Consider the following 19,148-nt stretch of genomic DNA (forward strand, 5'->3'; position numbering starts at 1 on the left):
GGCCACAGTTTATAATTTAATATTATTTCGATGGATAGACATCAATAGCGCCTGGAGCAATTCTGGACAGGAGTAAGTTAAGAGGGAGCGGAAATTAGTAGGGAGAGGAATCTTAAGATTTCGAAGACGACCATATAAATCAAAAGATGAGTTATTGGGACAATTAAAGAATATATGGTCCAGGGTACCCTCATCCAGTCCACACTCGCAGAGGGATGAGTCCTGCACCCGAATTTTGCGCAAGAAGACCGGAGTACAACAATGACCTAATCGTATTCTGCACAGGACTGAAATAACCTGTTTAGGGTATTTTTTAAAATGACTGAACCACGGTTTTGATTTTACAACCGGTTGGATAGTGTAATATGAACTACCCTTCTTTCTGCTGGAGATATTCCACCATTCCTGCCACGAAGTCTCAAGACTCAATCTAGGAACGTTTAGTAGGTCATGCCCTTGAAGGGAGAAGTGTGCAAGGTCTACTGATTCAGACGTGCATGCATGCTCTATGGAAGAATTAACAACATATAACACCAGATCATCAGCATATTGCAGTAAGTGACAATCAGCATTGAGGCTGGAGCCAATGTCTGCCGTATAGAGGTTGTAAAGTAGAGGGCTTAAAACAGAGCCTTGCGGAAGGCCTTTCCACGTCTGCCTCATCTCGAATACTTCCCCCTGCACTCTGAGCATTAATGAGCGAGACATGAGGAGTGCGCATATACATTGTACCATCTTACCTGGAATCCTCAGCTGTTGCAATTTCTGCCTGAGGACTGGAAGAAGAACGCTGTCGTATGCGGAAGATATGTCAAGGAATGCGGCTACAGCAGATTCATTTTTGGAAAAAGCTGTACGGATGTCGGTTACCAGAATTGCCACACTATCCATGGTACTAAGCCCCTTTCTAAAGCCAAACTGATGGCTCGGCAGTGAATCCCTAGACTCAACCAACCACTCAAGCCTATTTTTAATTAAGTGTTCCAGTAACTTGGCCAACACGGAGGACAAAGCAATTGGTCTAAGGCCATTCGGGTCATCAGCAGTCTTGCCGGGCTTTAGGAGCGGAATGACTACTTGTAATTTCCACTGGTCAGGAACCCAACCATATTGATAGCAATAATTAACAATGTCAAGGTAGTATTGCTTAGCTTTAGAACCGGAATGAGCTACAAATGAATACGGTATTCCGTCCATGCCTGGAGCGGAATCCCTAACATGACGCAACACCGCATCAAGTTCCTTCAACGAAAATGGTTCATCCATAGGATCATCCAAAATATTTACAGACGGTAGCAGAAGTTCTGGAAACGAAGGAACAAAGGCTGGAGCAATTTTGTCGAAGAAGGATTCAGCAGTTTCTCTCGTGATGGGGGAAGAGATAGATGGGGAGCAGCCTCGCCTAAAACGATTAATGCTCTTCCATACTGCTGATATGGGAGTGGAAGGGGATAGAGAAGTGCAAAACTTAACCCAACCACGACGTTTCTTCTTATGAAGAAGCCGCCGAGATTGAGCAAACACTCGTCTGTACCGTATAAGATTGTCGCTATTCATCGATTCATTGTACTGTTTTTCGGCCTCTTTCCTTTCTTTAACAGCCGATGTGCATTCTTGGTCCCACCAAGGGGGTGATGGAATTTTATTTTTGGCACAGTTACGCAACGGGAAGGATGAGTCTGCACTTGAAGTAATGGCCGCGATAAAGTCATCGTAACATCTCTTAGCATGGCAGTGACCAGAAGTATCTTGGTAACTTGAAGTTAAATTTGGAAGTATACTAATTTTCTCCTCCAGTAAAGATGAAAACTTCGTCCAATCGGGTTTGGACAAGTTGTACTTCAATAGTGGAGGAGAAGTTTTCTGTAAATAGGTTTTATTAAGAAATGTTATAACAATGGGGTAATGGTCGCTACCATGCGTAAGGGTAGTACATTGCCAATGAATTGATGCCGCCAACTCTACGGAACAGAATGTGAGGTCTACACAACTCTTTTGCTGTCCGGGAAGGGATCTACGAGTAGGGCTACCATCATTTAGGATGCAAAGGTCTAGGTCATCCAAGATTTCTACTAAACCTTCCCCAAAGGAATCGCAGCGATTGGAACCCCATCTAAAATGATGACAATTGAAATCACCCATGACAAGTACGGGTCCTACAATATTATTTAAGATTTCTCTAATGGTAGTTAAGAACCTGTGCTGTGGGTGAGAGATATACACAGATAGAACTGTGATACCTTCAATTCTACCTGCAACTATATTCATGTCACCATCCAGAGCAGAAAGACTTAAGGTCGAAAGTGGAACACGATTATTAACAAGGAGAGCCGACCCTCCATAGCCATCAGATCTGTCACATCTGAGAATATTAAAAAGTGGTATATTAAAACTGAGACTCGGTGTGAGCCAAGTCTCAGCGATTGAGCAAGCCAGTGGCTTGAATTTATTTAGAAGGAATATGAGGTCGTGTTTCTTATGCCACACGCTCCTCACATTCCATTGCAGGAATATTTGGCGGGACGCCATTTCTAATATTTGGGAGAAGATTAACTAGTTGATAGGCAACGTTGGACGGTATTTCAGCATTATTAGTAGATAAAATTGTAGTCAAAAGTTTAATAAGGATATCTATAAGTGATGATGTATTATTGCCAATGAATGGGTTATTTAGAGCACAGCCATCAGGCTGTGAAGATGCAGGGGAGTTAATGATTTGCTGATGAGCAGCTTTATCGTAAGAGGGGGATAGAGGGGCATGGGTCTTTGGCTTAAGAAAAACGGTTTTGCGGTATGACTGAGTGGGAGCCGGAACTGCTTTTGCAGCATTTGCATAGTTGCGAGAAACAAGTGGGATAGTTTTGCTGGCTTCAGCATAAGAAAGGGACTTCTCAGCCATAACGGTCTTAATGGCCTTTTGTCTGCCCAACTCTGGGCATGATTTGCTATTTGCAAAATGATTCCCCGAGCAGAGCACACAGAATGCCTCCGCCTCAGAAATGCTGCAACCATCACCAGGGTGATCATGGCCGCATTTACTGCAGCGGGGTTTAGACCGGCACACAAGTTCCACATGACCGAACCTACAGCACTTACGGCACTGGATGGTGGGGTAAACATACTGTTGGACTGGAAGGGAAGTGTAACAACAGAAGACTCTTTGCGGTAATACCTGACCGTCAAAGGTAAGGACACATGTTTCTGTAGCCTTAAATTCGGCCACTCCATCAATCACCACTTTCCTATTTATCCGTCTAACTTTAAGAATTTCTCCACAACCTGAAGGGACCTGTAGGTATCTTTTAGCTTCTTCTTCATTCAAATCAGTGGGCACACCAGTAACAACACCCATGCGAGTAATATTAAAAGTAGGGATAGAGGCCACAAAACTGTTTTTGGGGAGGATATTATTAATGATAAATGAATTCGCATCCTGAGGGGATTTAAATTCTACTGATACACGATTCCTGCCGACTTTTTTAACGCCATCGCGGACAATGCTAGTTATATTGTGCTTTTGAAGAAATATCCCAAAAGTAACTGGATGCAGAGAGGTACCGGCGTTAGGCTGGGGCTCCAATCGAGAGACGTGGACAATAAATGGTGCCTTATCTGTAGCAGAGTACCTGCTACGGCCAACTAAATTTCTTTGTTGTTTTGGTGGCGGGGTTGACACGGCAATGTTTGATTCATCTCCGCAGCGTTTCCTGGCATTAGAGGGTGATGAGGTGTGGGAATCCGCGATACTGCAAGCAACATCGGCGAATTGGGACAGTGGATAGTTGGGGGAAAGAGGAGCAAATACAGAGATGTCAGGAGGGTCGGGGTCGGGAGGTTTATTGCAATCCATAGTGCTTATTAAAACTAGTTATTTACCCAAATAACAATACACCACCGATAACAAACACAGGGACAACACACAGACACAAAATTAAGTCACAAAAGGTCACAAAAACACTGAAAACAGCTGAAAATTCTAGGCACACGTGCTAACCAAAGACACTCTGTGGCGAGAATCCGTAATGCGATGTTGTCTGTTTGTCTGTTTGTTTTCATCAACATCTTTGATCGACATGTTTCAGGTTCTCGCTGTCAAATGCTTGTCAAACGCATGCAGTGTGCCGAATGTGCCGAATAGATTTTTTATCAATATCGACGTCCTTGAAATGAAAAGAAAATAAGCCACTCGAGATTCATCATTATCTCCCGAGCCTTTTCCCAACTATTTTAGGGTCGAACCGGATTCAGCTGTTTTACAAGGAGCGACTGCCTATCTGACTTCCTCAACCCAGTTACCCGGGCGACCCAATACCCCTTGGTTAGATTGGCGTCAGACTTACTGGCTTCTAAGTACCCGTAACGACTGTCGAGGATGTTCAATGACAGCCGGGACCTACAGTCTCACGTGCCATCATTGTCAGTTTCTTACTTGAAGGCTGCACCGATTGTAACAAAATCTTTTTGGGTTAAAATAAAACCTTCTCTATTTACTTTTGTTCCTTTATTTATATACCTTTTTAAAGGACATTACCAAGGTTTACCAAAGGAATTAAAATAAAATCGAAAAAAAACTAGATTTTTTGTTTTTTTTTATTTCCTGGGGCATATATTTTTGATTATGCTACAGATTCCACTGCACCAATTCGTATTCCTATGCAACTATGTATTCGCATGCAGCACATGGTCCAAACCTTGGCAATGTCCTTCAGAAAGGAATTCTGACGAACATTAGACTAGACGAAGATCAAAGCTAGACGTTTTAAAAGTGTGTACGTCTTGTAACAATTGCAAGACAAAGATATTTATGTATTCATTTACTGAAAATCATATTTTATGAGATTATGATTATATGTATGTTGATTTCTAATAATAATAATAATAAGCCCCGCAGGGCATCTGAGGCGGATGACGGGGAGTAGCGACCCCGCGGGGCTATATATCCGAGTGCTCCAGGGAGAGTATACTGTCCCCCACCTCCGGCTTGCCGGAGTGAAGCATGACGGGGGATAGGTCTCCCGCCTCTTGGCTTGCCTTCATCGGCCGGTCAGAGTGGAGTCGCTAGAGCAAGGTTAGTCCTGCTCGGAGGGTAGGTGCCTCGTGGTAAGTGGCGAGTGGGCCGGTGATGCTGGACCCACAGGGAGCGCGTGATCTGCGTTTAAAGTCCGCCGAGGTATCCTCACCCTTCTCAGCCGCTCATGTCCCTGTTGCCCTCTTGTTGCTTTTCAGTGACTGATTCCCGGGGGCCCAGTAAGTGAGTTGGCGAGTCTCCACCTGCCATTTTAACATGTATTTAATACATTGTCATCGGCAGGTGCCATAGTTCCCGTAGTTTCCCCATTCCTAGTCCATTAGTATCCCATCACAATAGCCTAAGTAGTTTTTATCCATAGTTAGCAATAGTTTAGCACAGAACCGGGGATTGTCCTTGGGTACATTTCTATAGTGTATACAGGGATAATCGTCGGTTTTGTGTTACCATTTCATTAAAGTTGTCTCAAAAGGGCTTCAGCGTGTTGGCTTCGGCCCCACGTTCGCCTTCCAAAAATCCGGGACTCTAGTCCCGTGGTCGGTTAGAGACGAACAAATAATAATAAGCCCCGCAGGGCATCTGAGGCGGATGACGGGGAGTAGCGACCCCGCGGGGCTATATATCCGAGTGCTCCAGGGAGAGTATACTGTCCCCCATCTCCGGCCTGCCGGAGTGAAGCATGACGGGGGATAGGTCTCCCGCCTCTTGGCTTGCCTTCACCGGCCGGTCAGAGTGGAGTCGCTAGAGTAGGGTTAGCAGCCCGCTCGGAGGGTAGGTGCCTCGTGGTAAGTGGCGAGTGGGCCGGTGATGCTGGACCCACAGGGAGCGCGTGATCTGCGTTTAAAGTCCGCCGAGGTATCCTCACCCTTCAGCCGCTCATGTACCTGTTGCCCCCTTGTTGCGATTTAGCGACTGATTCCCGGGGGCCCAGTAAGTGAGTTGGCGAGTCTCCACCTGCCATTTTTACGTGTATTTATTACATTGTTATCGGCAGGTGCCATAGTTCCCGTAGTTTCCCCATTTCTAGTCCACTAGCATCCCATCACAATAGCCCAAGTAGTTTTCATCCATAGTTAGCAATAGTTTAGCACAGAACCGGGGATTGTCCTTGGGTACATTTCTATAGTGTAGGTATACAGGGATAATCGTCGGTTTTGTGTCACCATTTCATTAAAGTTGTCTCAAAAGGGCTTCAGCGTGTTGGCTTCGGCCCCACGTTCGCCTCCCAAAAATCCGGGACTCTATAGTCCCGAGGTCTGGTAGAGACATACAAGATAATAATAATAATGTCGGGACACCTTTTCACACACGGTCGCTCGTTCCCAAAACGCGCGTCGACGGCGCGTTTAAAAAACGTGGTGTGCATAGGCCCTCAGACATTAAAATAAAACTTCTTTAACGAATTTTATCACGGTTATATTAATATTATTTAATCCCGATGTTTCGGATCCTTTACTTACAGCATCCATGGTCACGGGCAGACTAAGGTGTTAGTCGTCTTGATATTTTAGTTACAAACAGCTACTCCACATTTTGTTGATTGATATTTTAGTTACAAACAACTACTCCACATTTTGTTGATTGATATTTTAGTTACAAACAACTACTCCACATTTTGTTGATTGATATTTTAGTTACAAACAACTACTCCACATTTTGTTGATTTATATTTGGTTACAAACAACTACTCCACATTTTGTTGATTGATATTTTAGTTACAAACAACTACTCCACATTTTGTTGATTGATATTTTAGTTACAAACAACTACTCCACATTTTGTTGATTGATATTTTAGTTACAAACAGCTACTCTACATTTTGTTGATGATAATTGACAATCCGATTCAGTTACGAGTACTGAAAAAGCAATGCAAAGTACAGGTAGTTTTGTTAAATAAAACAACAGTTTGGCAGTATATTAGTATATTTGTCCTTAATTATTTTCTCCCTTTAGATTAACAGGCTTACAGACCACAGGTCTTACAATACAACTTAAAATCGAACTTAAATCAATGTTACACGAACATTTGTTACCAAACGATGACAGGCAAGTTTAAATTTAAGTTTAATTAAAATGCACTTTCTCTGAACAGTTTTCTTTAAAACATACACATTAATTATCACAAAATATTAAACTAGACCTTCTAAAACGAAGGTGATAATGATTTTGATGGGTATTTGTAATAAATCAGGTAATATCAACTTGTATCCAATGTTAACGATATCGTACGTACAATCTAACGTCTAAGTACTGGTTATCGCTGGAATGGGGTCATTCCTGAAATGCATTTGTCAGCTGAGTCGAGTGACTAGACAGGCACACACACACACAAGGCACGTCCGCAGTCGCAGTGACGCGGGAGTCGCCGCGCTAACTCTTCGTGATTTGGATCCGAGTGAGGTCAGTCGAGCGTTCACTTGACGAGGCCGGGACTCTTCGGGTAGTCGCACGGCAGGAATATGTGCATCAGCTTCTCTATCTCTGCGCGACATAGTGGACAGCGGTTGCATCTGGAAAGACGAGAAAATACGTTATGAGTTTGCACAAAATTATATTTTGAGGTTGCTAATCCAATCTGTATGATTATGAGAACAGTTTCAGCTCAACTATGCAAAATAGTTGTCGGACTTTCTGGCCTCTACCCGCAACGACTGCTACAGATGTTCAAATGTCGGGACCCACCAGATTATCGTGGCTTCCGAAACACATTATGTCACGATGGTCACTCATCCACGGTCCGACCTTATGACAGCTCGTTTGTACAATAAAGTATCTTCGTGTTACCTGGGAGCGCAGACGCCGCAGCAGACGACGTGTCGGCAGGGCAGGAACAGCGAGTCGATGGGCGCGTCCATGCACACGCGGCACGCCAGCGCCTCCGCGCAGCCGCCGCTACTAGACCGGGACCGGGGCTGAGGGAAGAACAAGACTTGTTAGTTAAATTGGGGAAAAAAAAATGTACGAGATGTGGGCGTTTCATTGTAAGAATAAGAATTTTTATTTTCACAAAAACATGGTATAAAAGATGTTACAATCGTCCAATTTGATCACATGTTTAGCTAAAATAATGTAGCATGCAAAATTGTATTATTCTATAACTAAGTATCCTAGAGGTTGGTGTTCGACCTACTTTTTGGAGTGGGTATCTAGTGTTATGAGAACAAAAGGCGTAATTTTGATTCTTATCTGTTGGGTGTAATTTTAGTAGCATTGGTTTGACTGGTCAGTAAGTGATGAAAGGAGGTTGTATCTTACCCTGTGTTCTCCGGCATCATGCTCCCGCCTGCGGGCGCGGGAGTCGTGCGGCGCGGCGGCGAGCGCGTGCGCGGCGCGGCGCGCGCGGTCGTGCACCTCGCGGCACGTGCGCCGGATGTCGAACACGTAGCGGCGGCCTAGCGTCGTCGAGTCGTTGAAGATTGATGCTATGGTGCCCTGGAAGAGAAGAGGAATGGGTTAGTTCAGGATGCTGTCAGTTCAAAAACTGGTATTATCTAAGCTCTAGCCAATGTTGGAACAGACTTCCAATCTAGCAACAGAGTACTAGAGTGTTAAATGAATGCCTGTATTACCACTTTATCATCAGATTAACTACCGGATACTAGCCTTTTTAAATACTTATCATGACAAAAAGGTCTGTTATTATAGCGAAAATGCACCTGCATTTTAAGAAATAGCCTGTGATCATTAGACTCCATATAACTAACGTACATTGCACTTCAGAATTATTTTAAAGGGACAATTCACACAATTGCTAAAAGGTCCCCCTTACACTTGTAACCTACCGACAGAGATCTTAACCGATTCATCCGCGACAGCTTACATACAAATTGTTCTGATTATAAGGATGTCCTATTGCGCAAGGTAACCTATTGGAGTGGGAATGATATCGGAATATTTCTGCCATGGTACTTGAAGGTTAAAAGAACCCAGTTTAGGAACTTTTTAAAGTAAAAGAACCCACCAAAATAAATAGAATAAGTTCTACACGTTTCATATTTTTGAAATATGGAAATGAAGATTGTTTCAGCTAAGCCATTTATTTTTCTCACAAATGTATTTTTAGAAGCATGTAATTCAAATAAGCGATTCTTCTTTTGTGTCAAAAATTATACTGTAAACTGACGCTAAAAATATTTTTGTATAGGTACCTACCTACCTACAAAATTGCGAATTATAAAAACCATTTTTATGTACATAAAATTATATTCTCCGAAATAAATAGTTTATTATCTCTTCCTGCCACAAAAATACTGGTCACATTGACAATTGCGATACCTATTCCACAATTTGGTCTCGTGTAAATTGTTTAGATGGTCCAAAGTCCGAAACATTTAACTAAACGATTGTTTTGACAGCCGAATGGTCTGGGGTCACCAGACGCCCCCGTGTATATTGGACAGTACAAAGTTCAGTATTGTAGTGTTCCTGTGAGTACCTATGTGTGTTGCGACTTTCAATTAATGTACTTGCGTGGTGACATTGAGTGTGGTAAAGTCTATTCTTCATACAACTTTTTGTTAGATACAGTTTGGAGTATTTTACATATTGCTTCTCAGTTAACATACTGACGTCAATAGACTTGTATATTTTTAAATTTTAAAGGGTCTGTGAACGTATTAAAGTCCCTTCCAAAGTTTGGATCGTTACTATCGATTGCTGTGTTCCTACAAGGCTATCAGCAGAAAGGTTGACTACGTGACTAAAAGCATGAACTAATAATAAACTACGAAAATAGTTTAAATATAAGATCTGTCATAGTCACGATTTAAACGGAACTCATTATAAATGAGATTTATCTGATAGCAGTATATATTTTATGTTCTATTCTGCAATTCGAAAACAAGCTTCCTAATGATGACAGAAAGACATAGCCTAGACTTTTGTCAACCATGGTTTCATCTCCTACTCTAAAGTTAAGACAAGGAAGAAGTTTAGCAATTCTCTCTCTCTCTTCTCTTTGTCCACCTCTATCTACCATTCTACTCCCCTACTCCCTTAAAACTAGGAGTTAAACAATAGATCCTCACCTTCAAATCCCTGATAAACTGCTCAGTAACATCAGTCCTGACAGTCTCGCAGCAGTAGAAAGCATGTTTCTCCGTGACTGCGCGGTACAGGGCCGCTGCCTGCCCAGATGTGGCCATCTTGACGTGGAGTGTGGCTTCGTGACCCTCGTCCGTCACGTACCACATGTGGAAGTTGCGACGGAACGGCTGCGCGCGGTGGATCGCTGTGTAGGCTATGCTGGAATGAGGAGTTACGAGGTTTAATATGATGGTGGAAGTAAGGGGGCTTTGGGGAGAATATGTTATATAAGTAATAGTGGAGTGGTCCTCCTGTTTTTAAAGTTGTCTGTTTATATCATAATGGACGGTAGGGTCAACACAATGTGAGTGCAATTCTCTTGGTAAAGTTAGTGTCATGAAGTGATGTTATATGAAATGGAAAATTTTAAAGTAACAGACAGATGCCTTGCTATTGTTTGAAAAGTATAAAATTGTCCTCATTTCTCTAATGTCCAGCAAACAGTGATAACTAAACAGTCCTCGTATTCTAAAACTCTCAAAACATTTGTTCTAAGATATCTTACAGCTTCTATAAACATGTTATTGTACTAATTACCCAAATTATTCGCACGATAAGGTTAAACAAAAGAAATTCGCGAGAACAGCGAGAAATTTCTTCGAAAACCAATGAAGATACGCGAAACAAAGGCGACTGTATCTTATCAATACAGCAAGTTATCAGTACGGCTGATAGTGAAGGCGAAAATATGGATGAAGACCTAACACTTAGGTATAGTTGTGGGTAATTAATTAATTATTATCTGAATTACTGGCTAATTGAGTGGAAACTATGCTATCAAGGCGTGGCTCAGGCGAAATGGGTCAGAGATCACTTTATTGAATGTATTACGTACATTTACATTAATGTCAAACTGGACGTATGTTTGTAGCAAACTGCTAAACTCTTGCAACTACTGGTTTGTGAAAAAGTTTTTATTGCATTGGGAGTGGAAGCCATTGATAGGTGAAACCACAAGGCAGAGATAGTTAATATGCATGGAAAAAAAATTAACTATTATTGCAGATACACTTTCCAAGTTGTGCAATCATGTTTTCTTCAATAAATATCTAGTAAGAAAACTTCATCAGCAATTTAAACCGCTCGTGTATTGAAATTGCAAATTTTATCTAGGTCGAGTATTCAAGTGTTTATTTAGGTATTCAGCTTAATTTTGCCAACTGTCTAGGAAAAGCATAATAGACAAATATTATGTCCTATTTATGGCACGTTTTATTACAAAATATTGCAAATGCGAAGCTAAATGAGGTTTCAGTTAAAATTGCGAAACAGATCATGTCTTTTAGCGATTTCGAAAAATTGTAAGACAAAAAGATAATTTCAGGAAAACCATATTGTAGTGTATAAAGTAATTAATAATAATGATTGTCCGCTGTATTTAAGTCAGTGATGTCACGTAATGAATGCAAGAGCCGAAAACAGAAACAAATGTACTCATTGTGTTGACCCGACTCACTTCACCAGCTTACACGAATATTAAGCAGACTTTACAGTCGAAAGTCGGCCATTTTGTTTTCGATTCATTTTAAAATTTAAATTAATTAGCTTTAACAGAAAAATTGGAAAGATAATGGGTATTTAAGGGTGTAAGCTAACGTATCTATTGTCAATGCTATTAATTAAAACAGGAAATCCTGATCATTTGTAACACAAAACGTCTAATATGCCTATGAAATCAAAGTCAAATGTAAACACCAACCTTTGCTTTTCAACTCCGATTTCCTGCTCTCCATTGCAGGCCGGGCGGTACACCACGATGCCATGTGGCCCCACTCCCACGCACGTGCTGAGCCTGCAGCCGCAGCCGCCGCCGCTCTGTCCCGACGTCAGGCACCCCACTGTCGCCCCCCCGTCGATTTCCTGCTCATCACGAGCCCTAGGCTCCTCAGCCTGCTGCCTGTGGTACAGCAGGTGGCTGTACAAGTTGTGAGCGTTGTTGTTCAGCGTCACAGGCTTGCAGAAGAACAGCTCCTCCCCAAACGACTCCAATTTCGATATCTCTTTTAATAGTCTGTACTCCGCTTGCGACGCACCCATGCCGATTATTTCGCAGTGGTATTCAATGATCTTGTCAACATGATCCTCTGGTCGTTCCCCTTGTGGTCCAATTTTGTCGCATTCCTCGTATATGTGTGTAGGAGGGAGGTCTGGGTCGCAGTCTCCTGTTTCTGCTTGTGCTATGTAAGCAATGATCCTTCGCGCCACTTCTAGGTCAGCTACGACTAGTCTGCCCTCAGTGAGGTCGAGTTTAGCGTGGAGGTAGAATTGATGGCGGGTGGGCTCGTTGATAAGGAGATGCGGGGGCACCCAGAACTTGACGCGCAGGTTGAGGCGACCGCCGGGGATGCGGTGCGGGTCGAGGGGGTTGCGCAAGTTCAGCCACCTGCCGGGACCAGATCCTGGCGATACGCGGAGGCCGAAGTAGTCCGCTTCGGCACCGATCTCCAGTTTCTCGCATACCTGGAACAAGTAACGATACTGTTAGTTTCGTCAGAATAAGTAGAGTATTAGATACAATGAAAAAAGAAAACGTGATTTCACACGTGACAAAACCTATGTAAACAGGATCCAAAAAATTAATTAGATTACTAACTTTCACAACACAATTTAGAATTTGCCATATAATTGTATAGTACAGGCAAAATCTTGTGTTGTAACAGTCAAAATTTTGCAATATGAGAAGTGAAAGTGGCCTAGTCAAACCCTATTATTAGGAGCTATTTATCAATGTTGAACATGTCTGCTCTTTGCTGGAGGCTTGAAGAGGCCTCTCAACATGCTTCTAAAAGGCTTTTTGCCAAAATCGTTGCTTGATTTTTGGCTGATTGCCACACGGGAAATCTTTGGCGTCAGTTTAGGTAATTCGGAGGTCTGGATTTTTTATAGACTGAACCTTTAACATTTGTTTGTCCTCGCTTCTGAGTCATTCTGTTTTGTATATCCGGTGCTCTAGGTATGTGCGTTTTGGCCATTTAAATAGATTCCAAGTGTATTAGCATACTTCTTTGTTTGGTATGCAGCAGTTACTGCGCATTTAATGTCAACAGTAACGAATAATAAATACAGGTATGGAGTGTTTACTTACTGCGACGCACATAATTGTAAGTATGCATGCACTTACGATGTTTTCGCAGTTAAGAACTAAGTAGGTAAATGTTTTGGCTATTGAGGCCGCCATATCGTGCTGTCGAGGTAAACAATACAAGATATGTAAAACCTCGTTTTGTTGTACTGATAACAGCTACATGGTAACTCAATACTGTTGTTGTTACAAACGCAGATGCGAAAATAATGTCCATAATTAGTGACAGCTGATGATATCACAATCGAGGCATAGTAACTGCAATTATATTTGCTGCACGCAATTATTGTCCGATAACAATTATTTCACTTATTCCCATGAGAATGGGCAAAACAGGGAAAACAACAAACAGTGTTTCGACGTTATCGATAACATTTATCCAAGAATTGTTTACTTATATGTATGAAGTCCTCATTTCCACATAGCCAGCCTTGAAGCATGGCGAATGACAGAATTTTCTTCGCTATGTAATTCGTCTGCAGCAAGAAAAACAAACGTCATCGATAAATAATTCATTCAGATTTACTGGCTATTGTTTTGATTTCAATCAAAATATACATTAGATTCCTTGTAGAGTGTAATATGATAACATTAGGTATGGTTTAGTACACCTGTCTTTGTTTTTTCAATAGACTGAACTGATATCAATGTGATGTACTACTTTGTAATCTAATACACGGAGCCTATCTGACATTGAGATCTATGAAATCAAAGATGCTATTTTTTTCACCATCATATTCTCACAATACCTTTATTTCATTATTTTTTATTGTAAGTATCTTGATGAATATTTTTTGTTTGTTCATAATTCAGTGCAATGCCTTCAATGATATCATCATTGATATCTGTTATTTCTGCATCAACATCACTTGTTGTAACTGCTGAAACCATATTATCTTTATCGAGACACTTCTAAACATTTATGTGTTCAAAGTCCGATTCTCAATTAAAATTCCTTCATTTTGCGAAGTCGTGCAAGCTTATGTTATGCACGTTGTTAGCTAAATCAATTGTAAAGTGCGCTAAGTAATTGTATCCCATCGTTCTCATTGACACCTTATCTTCAGCATCACGTTGCAATCCTGCGCTTGTAGTAAATATTTGTCATGCGATCTCATGTTTACGTATCAAGATATATCATGTGAATTAGTTCCTTACATTTGTTTGTCATATCAAAACAAAGTTGAGGCAGAACTACTTATTTATGTTGACCTACCTTATGTGGGAGTCTATTTATAACTGGTTTGTCTTTTATAGCAAGCAAACCCATATCCTTTTAAAATTCTTGATATGCAAATATTTTATAGTTCACTTTGCCTTTTATCTCAGTATAAACATAAGTTTATCTGTCTCTTAAACCATAAAAACTTTGATATTATTTAGTGCATTGTTCTGTTCAGGCTCATTAATAATTTCCACTCAGTCGCCAATGTATGATTGAAATTTTTCCTCAAGGCAGCCTAATTGACCCAATATGTTGCATCTGATATATCCTTTATCTAACATCACGGCATCATGCTTGCTTCTCATGCGCACCACGTCACTCACGTCGTTATTTAAATAGGAATTATTTAAACATGCTATTAACTCGTGCTGTGTATTGATTCAGGAAATCTTCATGAAGCTTGCATTTTGTTTTGCAATGATCAGATGCTTATAGAAAAGGAAAATAAAATTGCCATTTTATCTGGGTTCTAGTCGATAAATTCTTTGTGTTTAGATATGCTAGAAGCAAAAAAGTTATGAAGATGTACTTAATCAGTTTTTCCTATTACCATAATATTAGTCAGGGTTTTACCCAGTTGAACAAAAACGTTGAGTAGGTTCCATCACGCATTTACCTTCCAATCATAAATAAAAGTCACTTCCAGTCAGCCAGTCCCCCTACCCAGTTAATCTACTAATAGTTCCCTACCGACAGTTAATTAAAACTACAGTTGCTGCTCCCAAGGGTCGTAAAAAAGCAATTTGCATAATACCCGGTACCGTTGGGAAAGCACACGTGTAAGGCATTACGCGAAATTGCCGGACAAATTACCCTGGAAGTAATAGCCTGAAGTGATCGAACGTGTAAGAGACCCATTTTGGAAAATTCGATTACGAAAACATGACAGTTAAAGAACTTGCGGGATTGTTCATGTCCTATTCTTCTTGGAAAAGCTTGATTCATGAAACTTTATTTGATTGTGTGGTAGTAGAAAGTCTTTTAGAAATTTACATTGCCCAGTTGATTAAATTATCGACATCCAAGAAACAATTGGTCACAACAGTTCCAAAATTATTCTAGCCGCGCCCACTTTCATGCATATTAACATTTGGGGAATTAATAAAACCTAATTTAAGCGTCGCTTACTCGCCAAGTAAAATAATGATTTCAACGCAGTCGAACAAGAACCCGAAAGTCAAATATTCGAATAACAAATGACTCATTTCGTTCATTTCGTTCATTTATTTAATTGTTTGCTCAGTTTTACATTATGTACTTGGTTTAATATACAGGACAGTTTCGTTGGACATTGATATGGTTACAAACAACCTCATTACTGACAGCTGTCAATGTGGAGTAGCTAACAGTATGGGAACCGTAACACCATAACAAGCGCTCCTTTATGACGGATAGAGTACATGGTAGATGCCACAGTCAATAAAGGGGTACTAACCCTGGCTTCTAATATATTTCGTGCTCAAAACTCATAACGCAAAGGTCGACAGTTGAAAGGACTTTTACCAAATAGATATAGCTTGTTGATGCTGGGTGATATAGTTTTCTCAAAGAAAGTGTGCAAGTCTGTAATTCCGTATCATCGAAGTCTTCAACCGTGATGCCTACATGTATTAAGTTTCTGACGTTCCACATCCCGCCTGTCGAGTGCTGATCGACTTCCGCAAATCAGTGTGCTGTTACAATTTTTTGCTGCTCAATCATTTGTTGTGGGATGTTAGTTTACATAATTTCCTTTCTGGCTAGCATTACGGAAATTTTTGGGCTTTCCGATGCAACCAGATGGATACTTTCTCCAAGAGTATTTTAACGTTTAATTAGATTTTTGATAAACACCAACAGGCGTCATATATTTGTAAAGTCATGTTAAATGTTTTCAACGAATTAAAATTAAAGATCATTAACCTCGTGCAATGATAACAAGTGCCCTTTCTTTCAGCCATATGTAAAATCAACTCTATGTGGTTCAAATTAAGTCCAGTTATCGCATGAATGGTAGTAAAATGTTTAAATATGAATTGATAAAAACTGTGGAACTGTTTTGGTGAATGTTTCCGCTGCACCATTGAATTTAGTTTGTTTTCTTAGTAAAATACTTCCCAGCTGTGCTTGCTTCTCACACTGATGAGAACATTAACTTACCTACCTGTGGATGATATGTTGCGTTGATCTACCCAGGAGAAACTATATTTTCTGTGCCATGGGCTGTCATGGATGACGCTATGCGTGCTCCACAACGCGTAATCATTAAACAGATTATGTATTAGAATTAACACAAGAGATTTCTTGCACGAACAAAGAAAAGGCTGTTGTGTATACAAATGACTACATATATGTGGTATTTTAATTGCAGGTATGTGGGTACCACTTGAAACATACTGAGTTTTAAAAGCAGTTGCTTGCGCATTTCTTGTGAGTACCATCGAAACCCGTTCTCTCCAATCACATACGATAACGGAAAGACAGGTAGCAAACACAAAGGTTTTTGTTCCAACCTCGCGTCTATCTAGGACGAGATACCAATTTTATCAGCCAGCCTCTTCAGTTATCTCGGTGTTACGGATTTCTATGAATATAAACAGATTATATTTGGCAGGACACGAACGCTGATCTGCTCGGTCGACCAGTTGATCGATTTGTTGGGTTCACAAAACGAAAGTGCGGCCGTTGCGCTCGATTTGTTGGGCGATCGATCGAGCGGTGCGCGCACGCAGCCCGTGCGTGATTCTGTCGAGACAGCATTTGGCGTTAGAGTGGGACGGCGAGAAAACATCTGGGTTGGTCGTTTTGTGATTCAATGTTTTTGCTCTTCTATTTTTGTTTCGACTACACGATGCCAAGAGAAAAAGGATTTTGATTTTGCACTACACTTTACTAGTGCTTCAATCTGACCTATTTCGGAAATATCTTGTTTGTTTGTACCGTGTTCATGCCTCACGAGCGCTGCTGGCCCGTTTGTTTCAAACACTGAAATGTTTTCAAACAAAAATCCGAGTCTATCTAGGTGATTGTTGATTTGGTAATATTCGGGGCGTTGAAAATGTTGCTGTCTGGGAATAATAAATGATTTATTATTATTTAGTAATTTGGTTCAAGACATTTCGCCTGACTTGTATATTTCTTAAACTATATTTTTGTTTAGATAGGTATAGTTATATCATTATACTACAGGCTACTTGTCATTTATTATATCACCTTAAATGAATTCTAGATCGTAAAGACCAAGTTGGTGGTTTAGACTGTATCTAAACGAGTCTTTGTTATATTTTCCTTTGTCAAAACAACTTTCATTTTTTGTTGAAAGGTCCTTGTGGATCTTTTGTTTGGAACTCGTCAGTCTGGGTCGCGCACCCATCCGAAGGTGATGTGATTAGCCCCGTTACGATAGCTAGAACTCGTAATTCCCTAATCGATGTTATCATTATGTAAATAGCAATTAGTTTTGACATTATCATTGGATGTTATAACAAATCGTTGTCCAGCACTAATGATTTGTTTTGGCGGAAGACCAATTCTGTTTCGGTTCTTTGTTCCAAGTTTGTTCCTAAGCTGCCATCTTGAATTGGCTTCCAAATGGGCATAGTGTAGTATGGAGTCAACGCCCTTTCATGTCATGTCAGAGTTGTATTTAACTTTATATTTTATATTCACTGTTACCACATTTTCAAAGCCAATTTTTTTTGAACGCCATTGTTCTGAGAAGACAGGCAACAATCGACGAATGTCAGTTTATTCTGATAAAATTAATTGCTGCAATTTGAACATTGATATCCTCGTATTGTGTGGCAAAAGATTTCTCTCACGAGGAAAATTCAACAAACCATTGTAATTATACAATGGGTAGGTAAGCATCTACACCTAAATTTCCTTGAGGTATTATAAACATTATTGACTTGGGACAAAGTCCAATGCCTTAAGGAAACTCTGATGTCGAATAAATTACTTTAGCTGTTTTAATGACAGCAAATAATGACACCCTGCGTAAAAGTCTCATGCCTCATGTAGTAAACAAGTAGGTAATATCTTCCTTTTATATTGGACCTTTTTTGTCATCTCACGTTTAAGGATCCATTTCCACATAGGGTGCTTTATTGAACCCAGGTTCAGAGTCAACCAGTTCTTGGCATCGTGAGGTCGACGGCCCGAGAGGATGCAACGCACGTGCCCCGCTTCTGAACAACTCCTAGTTACGCCAGATTAGATTCACTTTTTAATAATAGCCTAGCCAAATGCCGAGTTTATGTAACATAAGGAAACAAGGAAATAGCTACAAGATTTAAATTAGGTCTTGTGACAGATGGAGTAGAAGTGGATAAATTAATAAACGTTTTGAAAGTAGCTGTAACCTTCGAGATGAAAGCGAAAACAAAACGCATCTGTCAAATTCAAATAAGGAAAGTCGAAGTGTGAAATCAAAAATGTCGACGTTCTTTTTTCGCCTACACATATCTAGCTTGTGTAACCATGCCATAATGTTGATTTTAGAACAAAGCTTTGAACTCATGTTCGTTTTTTGAAGTTAAGTGGTCTTAACGGTTTTTATGACGGAAGTGCATGTCAAACTCTTCCTGCTTCGAAGTTGCCAGTAGCATTTCGGCAGCTCAAACTATTCGTATAAACTTTACTAAGGACACTGCAAAAACCTTTGTTCACACTGTTACTTTGAATAACATTCAAGTTGTCATTGGCACAAATTCGGTCCCCAACGATAAAACGAGACAATCTGTT

General features: G+C 40.6%; 2 protein-coding genes across 2 annotated transcripts in view; both read right to left on the minus strand.

The window, feature by feature from the left end:
- Positions 1-2,670: 2,670 nt before the first annotated feature.
- Positions 2,671-4,020, minus strand: LOC124641411. The gene is made up of 2 exons (XM_047179483.1): positions 2,970-4,020; positions 2,671-2,770 (listed from the first exon to the last, which is right to left on the minus strand). Exons 1-2 carry the CDS (start codon positions 3,848-3,850, stop codon positions 2,671-2,673), a joined length of 981 nt encoding a protein of 326 aa, XP_047035439.1. The 5' UTR covers positions 3,851-4,020.
- A 2,916-nt stretch (positions 4,021-6,936) lies between these two features.
- The window catches only part of LOC124641304 (E3 ubiquitin-protein ligase MYLIP), a 28,394-nt gene continuing 16,182 nt past the window's right edge, over positions 6,937-19,148 (minus strand). Inside the window, exons 2-6 of the mRNA XM_047179354.1 lie at positions 11,816-12,576; positions 10,059-10,275; positions 8,287-8,463; positions 7,816-7,943; positions 6,937-7,541 (exon numbers count right to left, since the gene is read on the minus strand). Coding sequence (XP_047035310.1) covers positions 7,445-7,541; positions 7,816-7,943; positions 8,287-8,463; positions 10,059-10,275; positions 11,816-12,576 — 1,380 coding nt within the window. The 3' untranslated portion in view covers positions 6,937-7,444. The remainder of the gene's footprint in view (positions 7,542-7,815; positions 7,944-8,286; positions 8,464-10,058; positions 10,276-11,815; positions 12,577-19,148) is intronic.

The sequence above is a fragment of the Helicoverpa zea genome, chromosome 22 (assembly GCF_022581195.2).
Source record: "Helicoverpa zea isolate HzStark_Cry1AcR chromosome 22, ilHelZeax1.1, whole genome shotgun sequence".
NCBI classification, from domain to species: domain Eukaryota; kingdom Metazoa; phylum Arthropoda; class Insecta; order Lepidoptera; family Noctuidae; genus Helicoverpa; species Helicoverpa zea.

Excerpts from the sequence above, each read along its gene's own strand:
- LOC124641411 (XM_047179483.1), bottom strand. The coding sequence starts at position 3,850 with ATGGATTGCAATAAACCTCCCGACCCCGACCCTCCTGACATCTCTGTA. Across the intron at positions 2,771-2,969 it reads GAGGCATTCTGTGTGCTCTG|CCAAAGACCCATGCCCCTCT; the intron begins CTCGGGGAATCA and ends GTTTTTCTTAAG.